Source organism: Staurois parvus, unplaced genomic scaffold, assembly GCF_062004578.1.
Source record: "Staurois parvus isolate SC_StPar_1 unplaced genomic scaffold, SC_StPar_1.0 ptg000068l, whole genome shotgun sequence".
NCBI classification, from domain to species: Eukaryota; Metazoa; Chordata; class Amphibia; order Anura; family Ranidae; genus Staurois; species Staurois parvus.
In genome coordinates, this window is record NW_028317864.1 from 9989861 (window position 1) to 10013215 (window position 23355).

General features: G+C 46.2%; 1 protein-coding gene across 1 annotated transcript in view; it reads right to left on the minus strand.

Annotated features, from left to right (window-relative positions):
• WNK3 (WNK lysine deficient protein kinase 3) overlaps positions 1-23355 on the minus strand; it is a 190185-nt gene that overhangs the window by 62599 nt on the left and 104231 nt on the right. The window contains exons 9-11 of the mRNA XM_089669140.1: positions 14557-14652; positions 3686-7348; positions 846-895 (exon numbers count right to left, since the gene is read on the minus strand). Coding sequence (XP_089525266.1) covers positions 846-895; positions 3686-7348; positions 14557-14652 — 3809 coding nt within the window. The remainder of the gene's footprint in view (positions 1-845; positions 896-3685; positions 7349-14556; positions 14653-23355) is intronic.

Below are 23355 nucleotides of genomic sequence, written 5' to 3' on the forward strand. Positions count from 1 at the left end.
AGGCTCACACCGACCACCAGCAACCTTATGAATGCGTGTATACGCTTACTACACCTCTTGCCATACTTTTCACATATGTACAACTAAATACTACTCTTAGAAGGACCTCTCGTATAGTATTTTATCCCTCTTTATCCCCTTCTCTCTTCTCATCTGGAGCACCACTGATTCACTCAAGTTCCTTCTCAACAAACCCATCAAACTATGTCCTTGTATACTGCCCTTTGATTCCTTGTGTACTCTCTGCCCTCTTGTTGTAAAGCTCTGCGCAAACTGGTGACACTTTATAAACCCTGTATTATAATAATAAGAAAGCAGATTTGTGCACAGGGCATAGTCTTGCTGGAACAGGAAAGAGCCTTCCCCAAACTGCTGCCGCAAGGATGGAAACCTGCCTAAAAGTTTATGTATGTTGTAATGTTGTAGGAACAAAATGTACCCAGTACAGGAAACAACTCGATTTAATTTTGTATATATATATATATATATATGATAAATATAAAAGATGTGATTATCAGGTGTTTGCAGACTTTTGGACATATAGCGATCTTCTGCATGTCTCCACAAACATGTCAAGTTTTGCTATTGCAAACTAACTTGCTTTATTTCTAACAATGTGCAGAGTACTAGAAAAAACTAAAAAAAAACAAAAAAAAACTAAAAGATATCACAGAAGTAAAATTATACAGCAGATAAAAGTGCATCCAACTGGTGTATTTAGTCTGGGAAATTCATAGTTGGTTATTTGCAACCAGTCAAAATGCTGATATATAATTTTCTACTAAATGTAAAGAAATGACATATCATATCCAAAAGATGGCTGTAATATTGCGTCAGTCCCTTACCTATAAACGGTTTCCAATTTCTGAACACCAGACTGTTCCGCCCCTTGTACCTAAAAGCAATGAATATATAGAAAATACCTTAGAACCCATGGAAGACATCTCAGCATAGGTGCGGTAAACATTGACATGAATTGTATAAATTTACAATGCTAAACAAGATTGGTGTATGTTCACCATAAACATTACATAACTGAAATCCAAAAGCACGTCAGAGGGTCCATGCCTGCTGGTAAATATATGATCAGCAAATTTTACTTAGTATGTTATTGGACAAGGCATGCATATGCCCATACAGGGGGTTACACACGTCATACATTAGACATAAGTTCATCTCGTTCAACCAATAGAAACAACATAAAGCGGTTGTAAACCCTTACATTAAAGAATAGGTTCATCTTTTAGCAAAAAATAATAAATGCGCATTTTTATGCAGGTATTATTTTGTTTGTGAAGCCTCTAAAGCATTGCACCAGCGATCAGCAGATCACTGGTGCCATGTGGGTCACCCCCTGACCTGTCTGTATCTGCTTGCTTGTAGGTACTTTATTGGGACAGCTAGTAGGGAGGAGAAGATCCCCCGCTAGCTGTCACAGCGGCGATCAGGGCCAGTCTGATTGTAACATGCTACACCCTGAATATGGGTGTAACATGTAACATGTTACGAAAGGTGAACTTGTCTTTTAACCCAGTGGCCCGGGGGCCAGATGTGGCCCTTTGCTTGCTTCTATCCGGCCCTTTGGGCACTATTCCTACCACTGACAACAACAGGGCATAATCCCTGTCACTGATACCAACAATAAGGCACTATTTCTACCAATGACCCCAACAATGGGACACTATTCCTGCCAATATAACCAATGGCGGGGCACTATTCTTCCCATTGACACCAACAATGAGGCACTATTCCTTCCCCTGGTCCCAACAATGGGGCACTATTCCTTCCCCTGGTCCCAACAATGGGGCACTATTCCTTCCCCTGGTCCCAACAATGGGGCACTATTCCTTCCCCTGGTCCCAACAATGGGGCGCTATTCCTTCCCCTGGTCCCAACAATGGGGCACTATTCCTTCCCCTGGTCCCAACAATGGGGCAATATTCCTTCCCCTGGTCCCAACAATGGGGCAATATTCCTTCCCCTGGTCCCAACAATGGGGCACTATTCCTTCCCCTGGTCCCAACAATGGGGCAATATTCCTTCCCCTGGTTCCAACAATGGGGCAATATTCCTTCCCCTGGTCCCAACAATGGGGCAATATTCCTTCCCCTGGTCCCAACAATGGGGCAATATTCCTTCCCCTGGTCCCAACAATGGGGCACTATTCCTTCCCCTGGTCCCAACAATGGGGCACTATTCCTTCCCCTGGTTCCAACAATGGGGAAATATTCCTTCCCCTGGTCCCAACAATGGAGCACTATTCCTTCCATTGGTCTCAACAATGGGGCACTATTCCTTCCCCTGGTCCCAACAATGGGGCACTATTCCTTCCCCTGGTCCCAACAATGGGGCAATATTCCTCCCACTAATGCCAATGATGGGCCATTGTTTACTCCGATTGAAGCCAAGGCATTTTCTACTTTCACTGGCCACAGTTCATTCCCCTCAAAGTCTTAAGGACACTAAACTGGCCCTTTGTTTAGAAACTTTGGAGACCCCTGCTTTAACCCAATGAAGTGTCTAGCCTCAGGTGATTCAGAAAGACGAAAACACATCATCCTACATAAGTTGTACCAGTTTATCTGCAGCCTCTCTTCTCTACATGCCATTCAAAGTACACAGTTTACACAGCATTTCGCAGCTCCAGACGGCATGGGGCAGGGATCTGGAGTCACACACTACACAACATAGAGAAGAGAGCTGAGATAAATCTGAGACCTGAGTGGAGAGAATGAATACACCCCACTCAACACACTCTCATAGGCAAACATGCACAGCTGAGACGATCATTCACCCACTGGGTGCTAGAGGAGGGGCGGGTCATCTTCCAGGTTTGTGTGGTCTCAAGATAAATGGATCAGAAGTGACTAATGCAGAGAGCAGAGGGAAAAGAGGAAAACTAGAAATCCCACTGTGTACTTTGGATTGAGGCAAGTACACACTAGAGAGGATATGCTTTATGCATTTTTCTTTTCAGAGATTTCCATCCACTTTAAATAGAAAACAAATTAATAAAATAAACAATCTTATACCCACATCTAACCCAGAGGAAGGAAAAAAACCCTGTAAAGCATAGTGCCATTCTGCTCCAGTAGGAGAAAAAAGAATTCCTTCATGATCTCCCAGGAGGTAATTGGATATTCCCTGAAACAACAATTCCTGGTATTACCTATAAATGTTAAAATCCTGTCATATTTTGTGCATTGAGGAACACATTAAGCTCTTTGTTAAAACAATCCACTGAGTTGGCCAGAACTAGTTCTTGGGGGGAGTCTATTCCACATTTTCATGGGTCTTACTGTGACACTCCTTTACATATGTGGAGGCTAAATCTCTTTTCCTTCAGATGTAAAAGAGTTCCCCCATTTCACATGGCTAAGTAAATATAAATAAAACTTTTGCTCCAACGGCTCCCATTGCTGTCACGCAGCCTGTGAGGAGGGAGAGAGGCTGAGTCATGCATTGGGAGCAAGCCTGCACGAGTGCCCCCATAGCGAGTGGTTTGCTATGGTGGGCACTCAGCAGTGGGGGAGGAGCCAGGAGCACCAGCAGGGGACCACAGAATAGAAGGATAGAGGTTGCTCTGTGGAAAACTTTTGCACAAAGCGGGCAAGTATGACATGCTTGTTAATTAAAAAACAAAATGGGTTTACAACCGCTTTCAGTTTTAAGAGCAAGCACTTACTGTTTGCGACTCTGGAACTGGCTGCAACATTTGGCTCTGGCCCTGCAAAGCAGGGGTAGGAACTTGGTGAGCATTAAGGAGGGGAACATTTGATTCTGTCGTCAACCCAAATGAAGCAGAGCCTGCTTGAGGCAAAACAGGTTTAGGATAACCAACTGTTTGAGGAGAGTCACTGACATCAGCCTGAAGACTTGGTTGGGGCTGTAGCATTGGCCCCGTCACTGGCTGCTCCAATGATGCGAGGGGCACTTGACTCTGAAATGACATCTGAGCTGTCGCAGCTTGACTATGAGACACAGCCATATAATCCAAATTTTCTGACACTTGGGGTTCACATGCTTGTACAGAGGGATGCTGATTATAAGTGGCTTGAAGGAGTGATTCTTGAGCACCAAGGGGCGCATTGACATGCAGGCCACTTTGAAGATCATTGTGTGGCTGTTGAATAGTTAAGAGCTGACTTGTTTGACCATGCTCAGAAGAAGGAACACCAGTTAATGGTTGCACATGAGAAGCTCCAACAGGAAAATGCTGAGTTGGCCCTACCGGAGGCACAAAGACCTGATTAGCGTGCTGTGATCCTAAAGAAGAAAACGATACTTGACTGGGATCTGTCTGCGTATTTTGTTCTGTCTCTTGCTGCATCAACAAAGTTTGTTGATCCAGAGACTGCACAGACTGTTGAGCGTGATGAACATGGTTCTCAGCTTGAAGGTCTGGCCTGTGCTCTTGTGGAGGCGTCATAGTTTTCTGTAAGTGCAGATTTGCTGGCTGACCATTGGCCTGCGTATAATTTGTTTTCTCTGCAGATGAAATAGAATGAAGTCCATAAGCCAACTGCTCTGAGGAGGGTATTGGGTTATGAACATATGCAAGTCTATCTGAAGGAGGCAAATGACCATGAACAGATGCAGGAACTCCGTGGCTGTAAATAACTGGGTGTTCTGTAGCAGGAACATGCTGCACTGGGGCATACGATGGTTGATGTGTAGCTGTCATTTGCTGGGACATGTAAAGCGTGGATTGGGGAGCTGCTTGATGGGTATACAGCTGTTGATCAGCAGAAGGAGCAGCCTGTTGGATGTATACATGTTCAGCCAGAGAAGCTGGTTGAGGAACAAACATTGGCTGTGGAGATACTGTTCTTTGTAGATATGCTTGCTGTTCAGCCAAAGGTACTCCATGCTGGGAAAGAGGAAGCTGATCAGCAGCAGCCATCACATGGGTGTTGGTTTGCATATGATGAGTTGCTGACTGGGTATAGGCTTGCTGTTCAGCTGTAGGGACTACTTGTTGGTTACACACTAGCTGAGGTGGAGGAACAAGAGTTGGCTGGACAGATGGTGCTACAGCCTGTTGGTTGTATTTCTCACTGGGTAAAACACCTTCGCGGGCATAAAGAAATTGATCATTAGGGACAGTTTGTACATTTATTGGTTGGCCCTGTAATACTCCAGTGGGTTGATCGGTTTTCTGTATGTGTTGCTGATAACCCAATTGGTCACTTGGCTGTACAGGATGCGCTATGAAGATACTCTGTTCAGATGATGGGACAGAATGCTGGACATACATAGGCTGCTCCAGCGGCGGCACAATTTGCTGTGAATACACAGGCTGCTCCAATGGTGGCACAGCATGCTGAGCATATAAAGGCTGGTCCATCTGTGCTACTGCATGTTGGGTAAAAGCAGCCTTTTCAGATCCTATCACTCCATGCTGTGCATACATTTGCTGGGCATAAAGAATTTGTTGGTCAGTCTGTTGCGGTACATGCTGGCTATACACCAACGTCTCTGGTGGTGGATTTCGATGTTGAGGATGCATGGGCTGCTCTGGCAGAGATACTGCAGTTACAGTATAAGCCGGCTGCTCATGTGTCAGCACAGGTGGCGGGACATAGACTGGCTGCTGCTCATGCTGTAGCACACCATGCTGGGAGAAGACAACTGCCTGTTCAGGTTGGGAGACCCCTTGCTGGGTGTACACAGGTTGCATTTCAGGAGGTGGAATGACTTGCTGACCATATACTGGTGCCTGCCCACACACTGGCATAGCTTGGTGCTCAGGTAGTTGCATCCCTTGTTGTTCAGAAACTGTCAAGACTTGCTGTGAACACGCCGACTGCAGCTCAGATGGTGGCATGCTATGCTGGGCATACATTGCATTATCGACTTGTGGAATAACCTGCTGTGAAAATCCCAACTGTTCAACTGATGGCGGCATAGGCTGAGCATATCCCATCTGGCCAGCTGGAGGAACAACCTGCTGGACATACTTTGCTTGCTCACATGGCACTGCAGGCTTAGCATGCTGCAAAACTTCAGCTGATGGCATTGCTTGCTGGCCAAATCCTATCTTTTCAGATGGTGGTACAGGTTGCTGGACATAAACAGGCTGCTCAGATGATTGTTTTGTTGGTTGTGGACATATGGCCTGCTCTGTTTGCTGTACAAACTGTTGTTTTTCAACTGGCATCGTCTGCTGAATATATGCATGCAGTTCAGCTGGTGCAGCTTGCGGTGGATACCCAGGCTTTTCAGCCAGTAATGAGTGCTGGGGGTAAACTGCTTGCTCAGCTGGCATAGCGGCTTGCCTAGGATACATAATATGGTCTGCTCTATCATGTGGGGTGTTTTTCACCTGTTCGGACATGGATACCGTTTGCTGCACATAACATGGCTGCTCAGAAGACTGCACAATCTGCTGGCTGTACATCAGCTGTTCAGGTAACACAGTAGACGAAGCAATAGCGGTCTGCATGCACAGAGCTTGGTCAGGACCTAAGGCCTGTTGTCTGTATGTGTCCACAGGAGGTATCTGTATATACAGAGGTTCTGCAGGATTCTGCATTACATTAGGCTGAGAAAGCATTTGCTCTGCAGAAACAGCTGCAGGCTGAGATAAAACTGGCTGCTCTACTACAGAGGCATTAACCATCTGAGGGGGACAGGCTGACTTCTCCTGTTCAGAAGAATGCTGGACAGGAATCTGTGGCACAGGGGGCTGGATGTAAGGGGGCTGCTCATGCACAGACAGCGTCTGCTGTATCTGCCCTGCTGTTTCAGGGACAGCCGATGTTTGCGCACTGAATGATAAATGCTCCATTTCATACTGCTGCTCCATGCGCACTTGCTGTGTGAGGGTTTCCTGCGCAACAGCAGCTGGGTATATTATCTGGGGGGACTGTTCAGCCACTGCCGGCTGTAAAACAATTTGCTGCTGTGCTGGTGGAGACTGATAAGAAGGCTGAGGCATTGGATTCTGCTCCAGGTGTGAATGCATGTGAAAATTCTGCCCTTGCTGTACATTTGTTGGGAAGTTTATAGAATCTTGTAGAGGCAGTTGCTGCGGAGTTGACATCTGTTGTTGAGCATTAGCCTGGACTCCCATCACATTCTGGACTCCCATCACATTCTGTATGCCGTACATTAACGTTGGAACCTGGTTATCACCAGTGGGGGCAGAAAGCACTTGTATCCCTGCTAGGCCACAATCAACCGGAACACCAGCCCTTGTCGGCTGAGTTGCCATCTGTCCAGGTATTATCTGAGGGGACAGCGCAGAATATGGTGGCTGAATCACTGGCATTGCTGAAGCGTCAACTGCGTTAGGGTGTGGAAGAGCTTTCCCTTCTGCCGAAAATGACAACTGAGCATCCAGTGACTAAAAAAAGAAAGAACAAAGTAAAAGAGTCAATAACCATTCTAAAGCCTTTAGTCAGCCTTACTCAGCATTGGTCTTAATTTACAATTCAAAGTTTTATGAGGAAGGGTTAAAAACTCCATCAGTGTGTTAATTCTGTGACATCATTTGAAGGAATCGCCAACCACAAACAGAAAATGAGGACAGTAATAGAAACCTAACAAAAGTTTTTACCTCTTACCCCAGGTTCACATCTATGCAGCTCTGCGAGCCGCATTTGCATGAGCATTCATTTGGATGGGCAGCTGTGCCTGCGTTTTATGCAGGAACAAGGCTCCTTGTTTTAAAATGCAGCTGAAGAGAAATCGCATGGTACTTTTATTTTTGAAAACACTGCATTTGGGATGTCATTAAGAATGAATGGCAGCCCAGTGCATCTGCAAAAAAGAGCTGCGTGTGGTTGCGAATACAGGTGCGATTTGCACGCTGTCCAGCACACACCGAAGCTAAACGGCACTGCTCTTTTGCAGATGCACTGGGCTGCCAATCATTCCTAATGGCATCCACACACATCTGCAAAAGCAGTGTGTTTTTGGATGAAGGAAATCACATGGTGCAAAAGCACCAAGCGATTTCCCTGGTGCTGCATTTGTGAACTTAGCCTAACACACTCTATCCACAACAAATAGTTTTGGGTGGAGTTAAGCTTTATGTAAAATTTGTTTTCATGTTGCCAATACAATTGCGGCAAGATTCCACGTTTTGTTCTCCAAATATCATGTTATAGCTTTTACCACTTCAAGTCCACTTTCCCTCCCTTCCTGCCCAGGCCATTTTTCAGCTTTCAGCACTATCACACTGAGTGACAATTACTGTATCCATATGAAATTGTTATCTTTTTTTTTTTTTTTTTTTTTTTTAAACAGACAGAGCTTTCTTTTAGTGGTATTTGATCATCACTGTGTCTTTTTTTTGCTATATAAATGAAAAAAAGACCAAACATTTTGAGAAAAAAAAACATTTTTTTGCTTAGTTTATGTTATAAAATTTTGATATGAATCATTTTTTTTTCGTAAAATTAGGCCAAAATGTATTCTGCTATTCTGGGTAAAAATAACCCAAAACAGTGTAAATTATTTAGTCTGTGTGAAAGCGATAGTCTACAAAATATGGGATATATATCTGAAAATTGATCAGTTGAGATCCTAAAATGCCGGACACCGATATGACATATGGCAGTGATCAGGACGCTGGTATGAGGTACGGGGGTGCTCAGGACGCTGATATGGGGCGCGGCGGTGTTCAGGACGCTGATATGGGGCGCGGCGGCGTCCAGGGCGCTAGCGTGGGGCACGGCGGCGATCAGGGCGCTAGCGTGGGGCACGGCGGCGATCAGGGCGCTAGCGTGGGGCACGGCGGCGATCAGGGCGCTAGCGTGGGGCACGGCGGCGATCAGGGCGCTAGCGTGGGGCACGGCGGCGATCAGGGCGCTAGCGTGGGGCACGGCGGCGATCAGGGCGCTAGCGTGGGGCACGGCGGCGATCAGGGCGCTAGCGTGGGGCACGGCGGCGATCAGGGCGCTAGCGTGGGGCACGGCGGCGATCAGGGCGCTAGCGTGGGGCACGGCGGCGATCAGGGCGCTAGCGTGGGGCACGGCGGCGATCAGGGCGCTAGCGTGGGGCACGGCGGCGATCAGGGCGCTAGCGTGGGGCACGGCGGCGATCAGGGCGCTAGCGTGGGGCACGGCGGCGATTGAACAAGCTGAAGTTAGAAGCGGATTGGCCACCATGCACAGATGCACCAGATTCTGAGTGTTCCAGCTTTAGTAAATCAGCCTCAGTGTAATTTACAAGGATATCCCTAAAACTGCTTCGAGGCTGATGATCCTCTATTCCTATTATGTTGCTGTGTTGATCACATCCAAAGTACAAAAGTTTAATCTTTACCGATAGAATGAGGTTGTTTAGCACAGTGGTTCTCAACCTGTGGAACCTCAGGACCCACAAGACAAATGGTCATTAAGTCGCAACTCAAAAAATAATTTAATTTCCAAAACATTATAATTTACTCCACTAAACAACTTGTGCAGTATTCCGCAATGTATATGCACTTTTTAAACAGTAAACAAATGGCTTCCTTCCAAAATGGATAGTGCAGTAATTACAGCGCTAGGGAAAATTATAGTGCTGGTGAGGTAAAAACCCAATAAAATAAACAGTAATTGAAACATATGAGATTAATTAGAACTTATGAGAAAACTTATGGGAAAACTGGGGATGCTTCTTGCTCTTGATAAGCGTCTCAAAGTCTGGGGTGATGGTAGGGGCATTAGAGAGGCCTGGGGGGGCACTTGTTCCGCAGCCCAGTCCACTCCTGGTCACGACCCACTACTTGAGAAACACTGGTTTAGCACATCAACGCATGCAAACAAACTTTGACAAACTACTCAAAAATGAAAAATAAATCACATTTGTTATTCATATATTACAAAATTCCTTAAAAAGATAAGCTCAACTTTCTAAAAATAAATTAAAAATTCACTTTTTTTTTTTTTTATAGGAGCCTGTAAAGCAAGGGCAGGCTAACTTAAAGGAGGAGGAGATCTACCTGAACAACATGGGAGAAGTCAAAAATCACCAGGCACAGTGTTGCCTTCTCACACATGATTTAAACCTCTAATTTCTATACTACCGTGTCGCATTTGTGTGCATTGCACGGCAATCGTGGGTTTAAATCAGGTGGTGAAGAGGCAGCATATCGCCTCCTAACCACTTGGATCCATTTTCAAAAGAGCAGCAGTGCCTGCTGCACTTTTGAATGAGCCCTTAGTTGCATTCGGCAGCGGCACCATTAGGGCTCGTTCACACGTAAATTTGGGGGTTAAAACCCTGCGGTTGAATCGCAGTTTTACTGCCCACAATCCTGACCGCCTTTAGCTGCTGAGGCAGCAGCCAAAGGTGTACACATATCGCAACAGGAATTAAACCCCGTTATTTTGGTGGGTGCTACCGCCTGTCAATCACGACCCATCCAAGTAAATGGGGCCACTCTGCAAGCGCCCTACAACTGCATACTTCTGCGGGGTCTAAAGGGTTAAAAAAAAAGGTTGTGAGAAAGCAACACAACACTGCCCGCTTTAACCCTTGTTTGCTGTACTGCACAAGGTTGGCCACAGAGTGGCCTCATTCACTTGAATGGGCTATGCTTAACAGGTGCTACACCCACCAACCATGACAGGGCGTTTAACTCATGCAACATGTGTACACCCCTAGCTGCTGCAGCTAAAGGGGGTGCAGTTAAGACAGGGTTGGTAAAAACACATCTTAACTATAGGGATTTACCACCCACCAAATGGCAAATGTAAATGAACCCTTACTGTTCTGAGCCCCCTATAAGACCACTTTCACACTGATGTGCTGCAGTTTACCTGCACAGTGAGTGCGGTGCAGTGCATCTGTGAGCGACTCTCCTGGGTTAGCTGTGCTTTGCCATAGACTTCTATTTTATCCTGCAGATGAAGTACACTTTCTGAAAGCACACCAAAACTCCTAAATTCAGGTGCACTTTCAGAAAGTGCACTGCACCTGCAGGATATAAATGTCTATGGCAAAGTGCAGCTAACCTGCAGGATATAAATGTCTATGGCAAAGTGCAGCTAACCTGCAGGATATAAATGTCTATGGCAAAGTGCAGCTAACCTGCAGGATATAAATGTCTACGGCAAAGTGCAGCTAACCTGCAGGATATAAATGTCTACGGCAAAGTGCAGCTAACCTGCAGGATATAAATGTCTACGGCAAAGTGCAGCTAACCTGCAGGATATAAATGTCTACGGCAAAGTGCAGCTAACCTGCAGGATATAAATGTCTACAGCTAAGTGCAGCTAACCTGCAGGATATAAATATCTATGGCTAAGTGCAGCTAACCTGCAGGATATCAATGTCCACGGCTAAGTGCAGCTAACCTGCAGGATATAAATGTCTACGGCAAAGTGCAGCTAACCTGCAGGATATAAATGTCTACGGCAAAGTGCAGCTAACCTGCAGGATATAAATATCTATGGCTAAGTGCAGCTAACCTGCAGGATATCAATGTCCACGGCTAAGTGCAGCTAACCTGCAGGATATAAATGTCTACGGCTAAGTGCAGCTAACCTGCAGGATATAAATGTCTACGGCTAAGTGCAGCTAACCTGCAGGATATAAATGTCTATGAATAAGTGCAGCTAACCTGCAGGATATAAATGTCTACGGCAAAGTGTAGCTAACCTGCAGGATATAAATGTCTATGAATAAGTGCAGCTAACCTGCAGGATATAAATGTCTACGGCAAAGTGTAGCTAACCTGCAGGATATAAATGTCTACGGCAAAGTGTAGCTAACCTGCAGGATATAAATGTCTATGAATAAGTGCAGCTAACCTGCAGGATATAAATGTCTACGGCTAAGTGCAGCTAACCTGCAGGATATAAATGTCTACGGCAAAGTGTAGCTAACCTGCAGGATATAAATGTCTATGAATAAGTGCAGCTAACCTGCAGGATATAAATGTCTACGGCAAAGTGTAGCTAACCCGCAGGATATAAATGTCTACGGCAAAGTGTAGCTAACCTGCAGGATATAAATGTCTACGGCTAAGTGCAGCTAACCTGCAGGATATAAATGTCTACGGCTAAGTGCAGCTAACCTGCAGGTACACTGAACTGCACCCGCGGTTTAGGTAAACCATAGAGCCTCAGCGTGCAAGCAGCCCTATACTATTATGCCCAGTGTATTGTTTCACACTGACCTGAACATATCTTCTTCCCTGCTGCTGGCACCGTTCTGGAGACCGCTACAAGGGATAAGAGGTGGAGTGCAGTTGGTATCACTCTGCATGGGACAGAAAGCGGCATCAGCTTATGTGGCGCTTGCTCCCTACTAGAGCTCCAACCTTGCAAGTTGTCCCTCTGCATTGCGCTCTGTTTGATGCTCTAGGATGGCAGGTCAGCAAGCCCAGACCGCGATCTACCAGTCACCTGACCTTGATCTACTGGTTGCTGACCCCCGCTGTAAGGCATTGCACCCGCAATAAGCAAATTGCTGGTACAATGTAAGGCTCCTGCAGACTATCTGATTGTACTTCATACAGGCAAGAGAGAGTTACACAATAACATGAAGACTCAATGAACAACCTAGATTGCTTACTAGTGCCCTGGTAGGTTATTGAGAACTACAAGCCGACAGCCGCAAAGGCTGTCAGTACTTGTAGTTCATTCAATCACAGAACTCTGTGAATGAACAACATGCCCGTGTGGGTGGAGCCCCACTCGGCTACACTCCTTTAAAATTGTGACAGAGGGTGTTGGAAGAAAATCCTCGGCACGCTGTCACAATGAGAAGGGGGATCGGGAAGAGGCTGCAGGAGCAGAAACATGATGCATGTTCCACCCTAAAAACGGGTGGAACATATAACATGTTCCCAAAGGTGAACTGATCCTTTAACCCCTTCCCGCCAGTGCCTCCCGGCCCTTTAAGTGTTTCAGAAGCCAGAGGCGGGACGGGTGGGGTTTAGGGATCATGTGACCGCCGTGACACATCATCACATGATCGGGAAATGTCCCAATCGAAAGAGCAGCCCAGGACCTTTCCGTGAGTGCCGGACATGTGTGCACCCTGCGCGCTCTCAGCACATTTGTTTTTTGTTAATTGCACGCAAATGTGCGGCCACTCGGCGTCTAGGCCCAGACGGCGGGAGGCCGCACATTTGTGTGCTGCCAGCGTGAAGAGGTTAAAAATAGGGAATGCTCACCCACAACACTAAGTTAAAATCAACAAATGAAATCAACAAACCAATACAAAAATCTATGTTCTTGATTATTTTTTATACGGGGTTGTGGGTGACCATTCCATTTTTAAGGAATTTTACGAAATAAATCTGTTTTTATTTATTTTTATTTTAGAGTCATTTGTCACAGTTCTTTTGCTGCATGTGTCGATGTGCTTGGTAGTCTCATTCTACCGGTAAAGATGAGATTTTCGTAATATATAAGGGTTTATTCATTAAAAGGGGGTAATGCAATCACAAGTTGTCTGGTGACAGGGGAATCCCTCACTTTGGAGGAATTTCCTCTCATTTCCTGTTGTTGATATGGGACAGGAAGTGAAGGGGAATCCCCCCAATGGAACACAGATGGCAAAATAATGGGTTTATAACCCTTACTTACTCTAGAGAAACTCAAAGTTTGGCCTTTCTACTTTAATATCTAATGAGAGGGGGATTATATTTCACTAAAGAAGGTTAAAACTGTGTCTAATCTAGAAACATTGCCTAGTAGGTATCATGCATTTTTCAATGAGTAAAAAAATTACCCAGAGAAAGACCATGAAAATGCATTAACTGACGTTCAATCGATCCCACAAAATCAATATTCATTTTAAAACTAGAAAATGATGTATAAACTAGTACAAATAAAAAGGCAGGGGAACGCTATTTGTTCAATCTAATTTCTTCACGACTTAAAAAAAAAAAAAAAAAAAGGGCATGGACCCCAAGGTCTTAATTTAGACCGCACAGGAATAATGTACTTAGTTTGAAGATCCAATAAGTTCATTGGTGACTCATTAATGTATAACTAAAGACAAACCTTTTTTTCTTCAGTTTTGGATAGAGTAGAGAGGGATTAGAACCAATTTCAGGTGCTTATTGCTGTCTGTGCCCCCCCCCCCCACATAGGGAGATTCACTATCTGTTTTTCTCCTGTTTACCATGATCACGGAGAGTGAAAGCAAAAGAAAATCCCACATTTGGTTTGTCACCAGAATAGAAGGAAATTTTCCAATGGGGACACTAGTTCTGGTCACAACCAGTAATTTCCTCACTTTGGAGTGATTTCCTCTCACCTCCTGTTGTGGCTATTGGACAGGAAGTAAAGGGAAATCTCCCCAATGGGACACAGATGGCCCCAAAAAAATATGACAGGGGTTATATAACCCTTCCTTACTCTATCCAAACTGAAAAAAAGTTTTGTCTTTAGTTGTACTTTAATTACAAGATCGTGGGAAAGGTTTATTTGCCTATAACTCTTAGAAAGGCTTTTATGATGTTCAATAAAATGAGCTAGAATACTGTGTTTCACCTTCTCATTTTATAGTGCCAGAATGACTGGCTGATTAGGGCAACATAACCATTATTGCAAAATTTGCTGAATAAGGCACAAAATAGTATCTGCTCTTCTATGTATACATCACCTGTGCAGTAAGCTGTCCTTCCACCACCGTTACTTGTTGGTACGGAGAATTCGGTTGAGCCAAGCATTGCATTGGTAACATCTGTGCCAAGGGCATCTGGGGGGAAAAAAAACCACAGAAAATCAGCTGACTTAGAATATGGAGTTTAAGGTGCATCTAAAAGCAATGACCAAAATGTACTATTATGTAGCTTGCCAGTCCTTAGGCTGCAATAGAGTTTTTTATTTTTCATATTTGTTTCCTTCATTTTCACCTGATAATGCTGCAAATAACACACTGTCCTTAGTTGGCACCAACTCCACTCTACCTATGGAGGGAACCATAACTGTCACCCAAGCTGCTCCCCTGATACGGACTACAGACAAGTCCACATCTCAACCACCAGTAGTACAGAAAACATAGCTTTAAAGCCCCATTTTTTTGTGTGTTTTATTTATCTTAATCCGCACAAGGGACAATACTTCTTTTAAATTAGCAGTGTCAATTGTACCGATGCCAGATATCCTAGTTGAAATCTTCTCCTCAGGTGTTGTGGGAATTAAAACAGATGCAGCACAGTCAAGGATGTTGACTATGTCCACCCTTTCAACCCCTCCCTTCCCCTCCATTCATAGAAGCTTTACTACTTAGCTTTTATCAATGAAAAGAGCTTTAAGAATGAAAGACGGGGATGAATGAAAGGTCCACCTCCATTTATAGATCATTGTTCATGGCTTGAATTTAAATTAAACTTAAAGGAAGAAGAGGTTCAGTTCAGCTCACAAGATGTGACAATGACACTGCAGTTCTGGGAAGATAAACAAGGATTTTCTATACTTGTTAAAAATGTTCTTCACCTGAACAAATAAAAAAAAAAAAAACTAATACAGCCGCCACATCCAATGATTGATTTGTTGTAATATAATACATTTTTGGTTTGGGACTTAGATATCCTTTGACAAATTTATAAACCAAGATAGTAACAAGTTAGTCTAAGCCAGGCCATAGATGATGCATTTTGTTTTCTTTCAAGCAGCAGGCTACAGAGAAAATAAGGAACATCCATCCCCCAATCTCCTCTGTAAATAATGAGCCCAGAAGTGACCATGATTTAAAGTGTTACTAAATCCACAATAGTAAAATCAGTCTGTATATGCAGTAAAGCATGCTTGTTATACTCACTGTGGGACCTAAGGGGTTAATCCTCTGCATTGTGTAAAAAGGATGTTTGATCCTGACTTCTCTGATTCGCCCCTTCTTCCAGTGTCCCCCTCTTATCTCCTGTGCATGTGATCAGCACAGGATCATTAAGCACTGCCCAGACAGAGGCCAGGGGTTCTGCATCCTCCTAGGGTAAACTCCTCCTACAAGCTTTAGCCAGTGCTCTACTGAACAATGATAAAAGTCACAAGACTGCTCTAACTGGTGATGAGAAAAGGTACTTTAGCAGTTCGTATTTACTAAAATAAATGCATTTCCATGTTCTTTGGGAGACCGGATATAGCGAATGACGGGTCCGGGGAGACCGGATATAGCGAATGACGGGTCCGGGGAGACCGGATATAGCGAATGACGGGTCCGGGGAGACCGGATATAGCGAATGACGGGTCCGGGGAGACCGGATATAGCGAATGACGGGTCCGGGGAGACCGGATATAGCGAATGACGGGTCCGGGGAGACCGGATATAGCGAATGACGGGTCCGGGGAGACCGGATATAGCGAATGACGGGTCCGGGGAGACCGGATATAGCGAATGACGGGTCCGGGGAGACCGGATATAGCGAATGACGGGTCCGGGGAGACCGGATATAGCGAATGACGGGTCCGGGGAGACCGGATATAGCGAATGACGGGTCCGGGGAGACCGGATATAGCGAATGACGGGTCCGGGGAGACCGGATATAGCGAATGACGGGTCCGGGGAGACCGGATATAGCGAATGACGGGTCCGGGGAGACCGGATATAGCGAATGACGGGTCCGGGGAGACCGGATATAGCGAATGACGGGTCCGGGGAGACCGGATATAGCGAATGACGGGTCCGGGGAGACCGGATATAGCGAATGACGGGTCCGGGGAGACCGGATATAGCGAATGACGGGTCCGGGGAGACCGGATATAGCGAATGACGGGTCCGGGGAGACCGGATATAGCGAATGACGGGTCCGGGGAGACCGGATATAGCGAATGACGGGTCCGGGGAGACCGGATATAGCGAATGACGGGTCCGGGGAGACCGGATATAGCGAATGACGGGTCCGGGGAGACCGGATATAGCGAATGACGGGTCCGGGGAGACCGGATATAGCGAATGACGGGTCCGGGGAGACCGGATATAGCGAATGACGGGTCCGGGGAGACCGGATATAGCGAATGACGGGTCCGGGGAGACCGGATATAGCGAATGACGGGTCCGGGGAGACCGGATATAGCGAATGACGGGTCCGGGGAGACCGGATATAGCGAATGACGGGTCCGGGGAGACCGGATATAGCGAATGACGGGTCCGGGGAGACCGGATATAGCGAATGACGGGTCCGGGGAGACCGGATATAGCGAATGACGGGTCCGGGGAGACCGGATATAGCGAATGACGGGTCCGGGGAGACCGGATATAGCGAATGACGGGTCCGGGGAGACCGGATATAGCGAATGACGGGTCCGGGGAGACCGGATATAGCGAATGACGGGTCCGGGGAGACCGGATATAGCGAATGACGGGTCCGGGGAGACCGGATATAGCGAATGACGGGTCCGGGGAGACCGGATATAGCGAATGACGGGTCCGGGGAGACCGGATATAGCGAATGACGGGTCCGGGGAGACCGGATATAGCGAATGACGGGTCCGGGGAGACCGGATATAGCGAATGACGGGTCCGGGGAGACCGGATATAGCGAATGACGGGTCCGGGGAGACCGGATATAGCGAATGACGGGTCCGGGGAGACCGGATATAGCGAATGACGGGTCCGGGGAGACCGGATATAGCGAATGACGGGTCCGGGGAGACCGGATATAGCGAATGACGGGTCCGGGGAGACCGGATATAGCGAATGACGGGTCCGGGGAGACCGGATATAGCGAATGACGGGTCCGGGGAGACCGGATATAGCGAATGACGGGTCCGGGGAGACCGGATATAGCGAATGACGGGTCCGGGGAGACCGGATATAGCGAATGACGGGTCCGGGGAGACCGGATATAGAGAATGACGGGTCCGGGGAGACCGGATATAGAGAATGACGGGTCCGGGGAGACCGGATATAGAGAATGACGGGTCCGGGGAGACCGGATATAGTGAATGCGGGGTCCGGGGAGACCGGATATAGTGAATGCGGGGTCCGGGGAGACCGGATATAGTGAATGCGGGGTCCGGGGAGACCGGATATAGTGAATGCGGGGTCCGGGGAGACCGGATATAGTGAATGCGGGGTCCGGGGAGACCGGATATAGTGAATGCGGGGTCCGGGGAGACCGGATATAGTGAATGCGGGGTCCGGGGAGACCGGATATAGTGAATGCGGGGTCCGGGGAGACCGGATATAGTGAATGCGGGGTCCGGGGAGACCGGATATAGTGAATGCGGGGTCCGGGGAGACCGGATATAGTGAATGCGGGGTCCGGGGAGACCGGATATAGTGAATGCGGGGTCCGGGGAGACCGGATATAGTGAATGCGGGGTCCGGGGAGACCGGATATAGTGAATGCGGGGTCCGGGGAGACCGGATATAGTGAATGCGGGGTCCGGGGAGACCGGATATAGTGAATGCGGGGTCCGGGGAGACCGGATATAGTGAATGCGGGGTCCGGGGAGACCGGATATAGTGAATGCGGGGTCCGGGGAGACCGGATATAGTGAATGCGGGGTCCGGGGAGACCGGATATAGTGAATGCGGGGTCCGGGGAGACCGGATATAGTGAATGCGGGGTCCGGGGAGACCGGATATAGTGAATGCGGGGTCCGGGGAGACCGGATATAGTGAATGCGGGGTCCGGGGAGACCGGATATAGTGAATGCGGGGTCCGGGGAGACCGGATATAGTGAATGCGGGGTCCGGGGAGACCGGATATAGTGAATGCGGGGTCCGGGGAGACCGGATATAGTGAATGCGGGGTCCGGGGAGACCGGATATAGTGAATGCGGGGTCCGGGGAGACCGGATATAGTGAATGCGGGGTCCGGGGAGACCGGATATAGTGAATGCGGGGTCCGGGGAGACCGGATATAGTGAATGCGGGGTCCGGGGAGACCGGATATAGTGAATGCGGGGTCCGGGGAGACCGGATATAGTGAATGCGGGGTCGGAGGAGACCGGATATAGTGAATGCGGGGTCCAGGGAGACCGGATATAGTGAATGCGGGGTCCGGGGAGACCGGATATAGTGAATGACGGGTCCGGGGAGACCGGATATAGTGAATGACGGGTCCGGGGAGACCGGATATAGTGAATGACGGGTCCGGGGAGACCGGATATAGTGAATGACGGGTCCGGGGAGACCGGATATAGTGAATGACGGGTCCGGGGAGACCGGATATAGTGAATGACGGGTCCGGGGAGACCGGATATAGTGAATGACGGGTCCGGGGAGACCGGATATAGTGAATGACGGGTCCGGGGAGACCGGATATAGTGAATGACGGGTCCGGGGAGACCGGATATAGTGAATGACGGGTCCGGGGAGACCGGATATAGTGAATGACGGGTCCGGGGAGACCGGATATAGTGAATGACGGGTCCGGGGAGACCGGATATAGTGAATGACGGGTCCGGGGAGACCGGATATAGTGAATGACGGGTCCGGGGAGACCGGATATAGTGAATGACGGGTCCGGGGAGACCGGATATAGTGAATGACGGGTCCGGGGAGACCGGATATAGTGAATGACGGGTCCGGGGAGACCGGATATAGTGAATGCAGGGTCCGGGGAGACCGGATATAGTGAATGCAGGGTCCGGGGAGACCGGATATAGTGAATGCAGGGTCCGGGGAGACCGGATATAGTGAATGCAGGGTCCGGGGTTTAGTAACATTTTCATCATTTACAGTTTCAGAACTGTCCTTGATTAACTGGATTGGAGGGCAGATGTGTTATGCAAACAGTTAATGGAACAAATATGTGAGGTATCGCCACAAATGTCAAGAGTGGCAGCGATAAGTCTAGGGTCATCAGTCACTATTACCTCTACGATAACCTGTAAAGACTTTTAAAACCTAAACATATGAAAAATTCTAGGTACCATAGTTTGTCGCCATTTCAAAGGCACGCACATTTTTGAGTATTGCCATGTTTGGCATTTATTTACTGGACACAACAATCATTTATACTATAGATAAAATAGGTATTATATTGTGTTTGTGTGCACTGAAATACATTTTAGTGTATTTTTTTCCTGAAATTTACATTTTATAAAACGCATGATATTTGTGTAGCCATCAAAAAATTCCAACCACCACCATTTTATTCTACAGAGCCTCTGCTTTCAGGAAAATATATAATGTTTGGAGGATATAAGTAATTTTCTAGTTACAAAAAGCTGATTTTAACATGTGTAAAAATAAATTGCCCAGCACAGGTCTAGACAACATCCTGCAGCCCTATAGTTTGTATAACTTAGGCCTGCCATACATGGGTCAATTTCCAAACGATTTTTCATTTGAAAATCGGACCTAAGAATAATTGTCAGATTTGCGCTCTGTTAGTGGGGCAATGGCACCAGCCGATTTTCTTAGTTCCTCCCCATTTCGTTTATTGGACATGCTGGAAAATTCGTGAAAAACTACAGATTTTCTAAGTCATTGGTGGCACCATCGGATTACACAACAAACGAGGTTTTCGATTTTCAATCGAAAAATCGTTCGGAATTCAACCTATGTATTAAGCATTGCTTAAGCATTAAAAATGGTGCGTACCTTTTTAAAGACTTTTCTCGTGTCTTTAATGAAAGCACATTTACCTGGCACATTAAAATTATGGTAAACTTGCAGACTGGACTTGTTGCTAAAAGATAACTTAGCACCAGGCAAGGCAGTTTCCATTGAGACAAGCAGCTGGCATTATATTTGTAACCAGATGTGGCATACAATCAGGGCTGGCTGTGCCCAATATACTTGTTAACAGACGATTGCCTGTAGAGGTTAATTTCTGGGCAATCAAAACAAGCAACGCAGCAGGGAACTGAAACAGTTTAATCAAGGGTTGCAGACAATAACAGCATTAGTACCGAGCACAACAATGACGGTTGCTTCAGGTAATTAATACTGTTTTTATAGCACAGCACATTATTCAATAAACAAAAGGGACGGGAATGGTCTATTTAAATTTGCTCCTTTTACCGAGGTTCTTGAAATGTCAGTGATAAGCAAAACAAATTTTTATTTCAGCAAAGTTCTTTTATTTAGCCTTTTGTTTGGGTTTCTATTGATGAACGGTAATATGTTTCATTTCACTTTACAAAGCAATTGGTATATATTAGATATAGAGGAGTGTCCAGCATAATAATAAGATTGTCTCGCTAAAGCAGTGGTTATCAACCTGGGGGGTCGAACGACCCTTTCACAGGGGTCACCTAAGACCATTGGAAAACACATATTACTAATGTGTAAAAAGCAGCTACTGTGTTGAAAGCAGCTACTGTGTTGAAAGCAGCTACTGTGTTGAAAGCAGCTACTGTGTTGAAAGCAGCTACTGTGTTGAAAGCAGCTACTGTGTTGAAAGCAGCTACTGTGTTGAAAGCAGCTACTGTGTTGAAAGCAGCTACTGTGTTGAAAGCAGCAGTATTGGAGGTAAAACGACACTTCATGAATTATAATTACAGGGTAAATAATTTTATGGTTGGGGGTCACCACAACATGAGGAACTGTATTAAAGGGTCGCGGCATTAGGAAGGTTGAGAACCACTGCGCTAAAGGGTCTATTTGAGAAGCTCATTGAAGATTGCACATGAAGCCAACATGTTTCAAGGAAAAGGTTTCCCCCCTTCCTCAGGGCTGGAGCAAGGAATTTCATTAAAAGAGCAATGAGATGCAATAGGAGACTTACAGTGGAGCTTGATAAAGGCCAACGGTATTCATTTGCAAACTGCTGGTATGATTTGCAATTGTGATAAGATTTGATAGCTTTTATCAAGTTCCAATCTAAGTCCCCTATTGCATCCCATCGTTGTTTTAATTACATCCACTGGTCCAGCCCTGAGGAAGGGGGAGGCATTGTCCTACAATGCGTTGACTTCATCTCTTACCTTCAAAAAAAAAATTCCCAAATAGACCCTCAAGTGAGAATCTTTTACACCAGGAGCTCCTCTATACCCATCTCATTTTGACTGGACTTCTTTCGCTATCAGAGAGGTAAAAGCCCAAGACCATAACAGAGTCCACTGACATTGCTCCTTAACATGAGACTCTACTCACCTGCAATTCAGTGATGCGCTGTCCTGGAACTCCTCCTACCCCCCCGCTGACATTTTTGGGTGGTCAGCTTCAGGGTCTCAATCGCCGGCCACTGTCATTGGCCAGGTCAAGTTGACATTACTCCCAGCACTGCCATCACTTTACAGGGGTGGACAGTAAGGTAAGTAGCTTCAATGCAGAACAGACAAACGATGTCTCTTCTGCATTAAAAATCCGGCCTGTCCACCCATTTTCATTTTCTAAAATAAAGTTCCACTTTATTTGGGTATTAGCCACTTGGCTAGGGATTAGCACTTCTGCCTGGAAGTACCAGGGTTGTTGGTTCGAATCCCAACCACGGCACTACCTGCTTGGAGTTTGCGTGGGTTTCCTCCCACACGCCAAAGACATGCTGGTAGGGTAATTGGCTCCTGTCTAAGATAAATGAAAAATAAAAAATTGTCCCTAGTATGTGTGAATGTGAATTAGGGAGCTTAGATTGTAAGCTCCTTGAGGGAGAGAGCCACAGATACACAAATCTTCAATCAGCTGCCATAGGACACACATCTGCCTGTTCATAACTTGCAGTCATTTATTTTACCCAATTCGGAGGTTCACTCTAGAGATGGCACACTAAAAGAACAGACTGGTCTTAGTAGACAAAAGGAACGATTCCTCTACAAGTAATTCAGCAGTTTGTGAAAAAGGGATTCTTTTTCTAAATAGAAAAAAGCATAACACATTGACTGTGCCTAGAATATAATATAATATTTCTTTATATATTAGCAGAAAGGTTTCACTGAATCTAAGTGAGTCACTAAGTGAATTTATTTATGTATATTATGATAGAATGTGTGTTTTATATCAATGTAGATCGCTATCTCTCTGGCTCCTACACACAGGATATTAGGAAAATCACTGACACCAAGCACTTGGAACTGTAGTGACATGCTTCACTCCATGCATTGCAAAAGCTGTTTAGAGCAGAAAGCTTACATGTGAAGTTTCAGCAACACAAAGAGGTTGATTTTCTAAAACTGCAAAATCTGGTGCAACTCTGCATAGGAACCAATCAGATTCCAGGTTTTATTGCCAAAGCTTGATTAAACAAGCTACAGTTAGCAGCTGATTGGCTACCATGCACAGCTGTACCAGATTTAGCACTCTACACTTTTAGTAAATTACCCCCAAAGTGTAAATAGATCAGCTGTGGACCACTATTGCAAAATGATCACACAGATACAGTATGGGGTTGAGTTACTAAAACTGGAAAGTGCAAAATCTGGTGCAGCTGTGCATGGTAGTCAATCAGCTTAAAATTTCTGCTTGTTCAATTAAAGTGGTTGTAAAGGCTTAATGATTTTTACCTTCACGCATTCTATGCATGAAGGTAAAAACCTGTGTGCAGCAGTGCACCCAGCCCCCTCG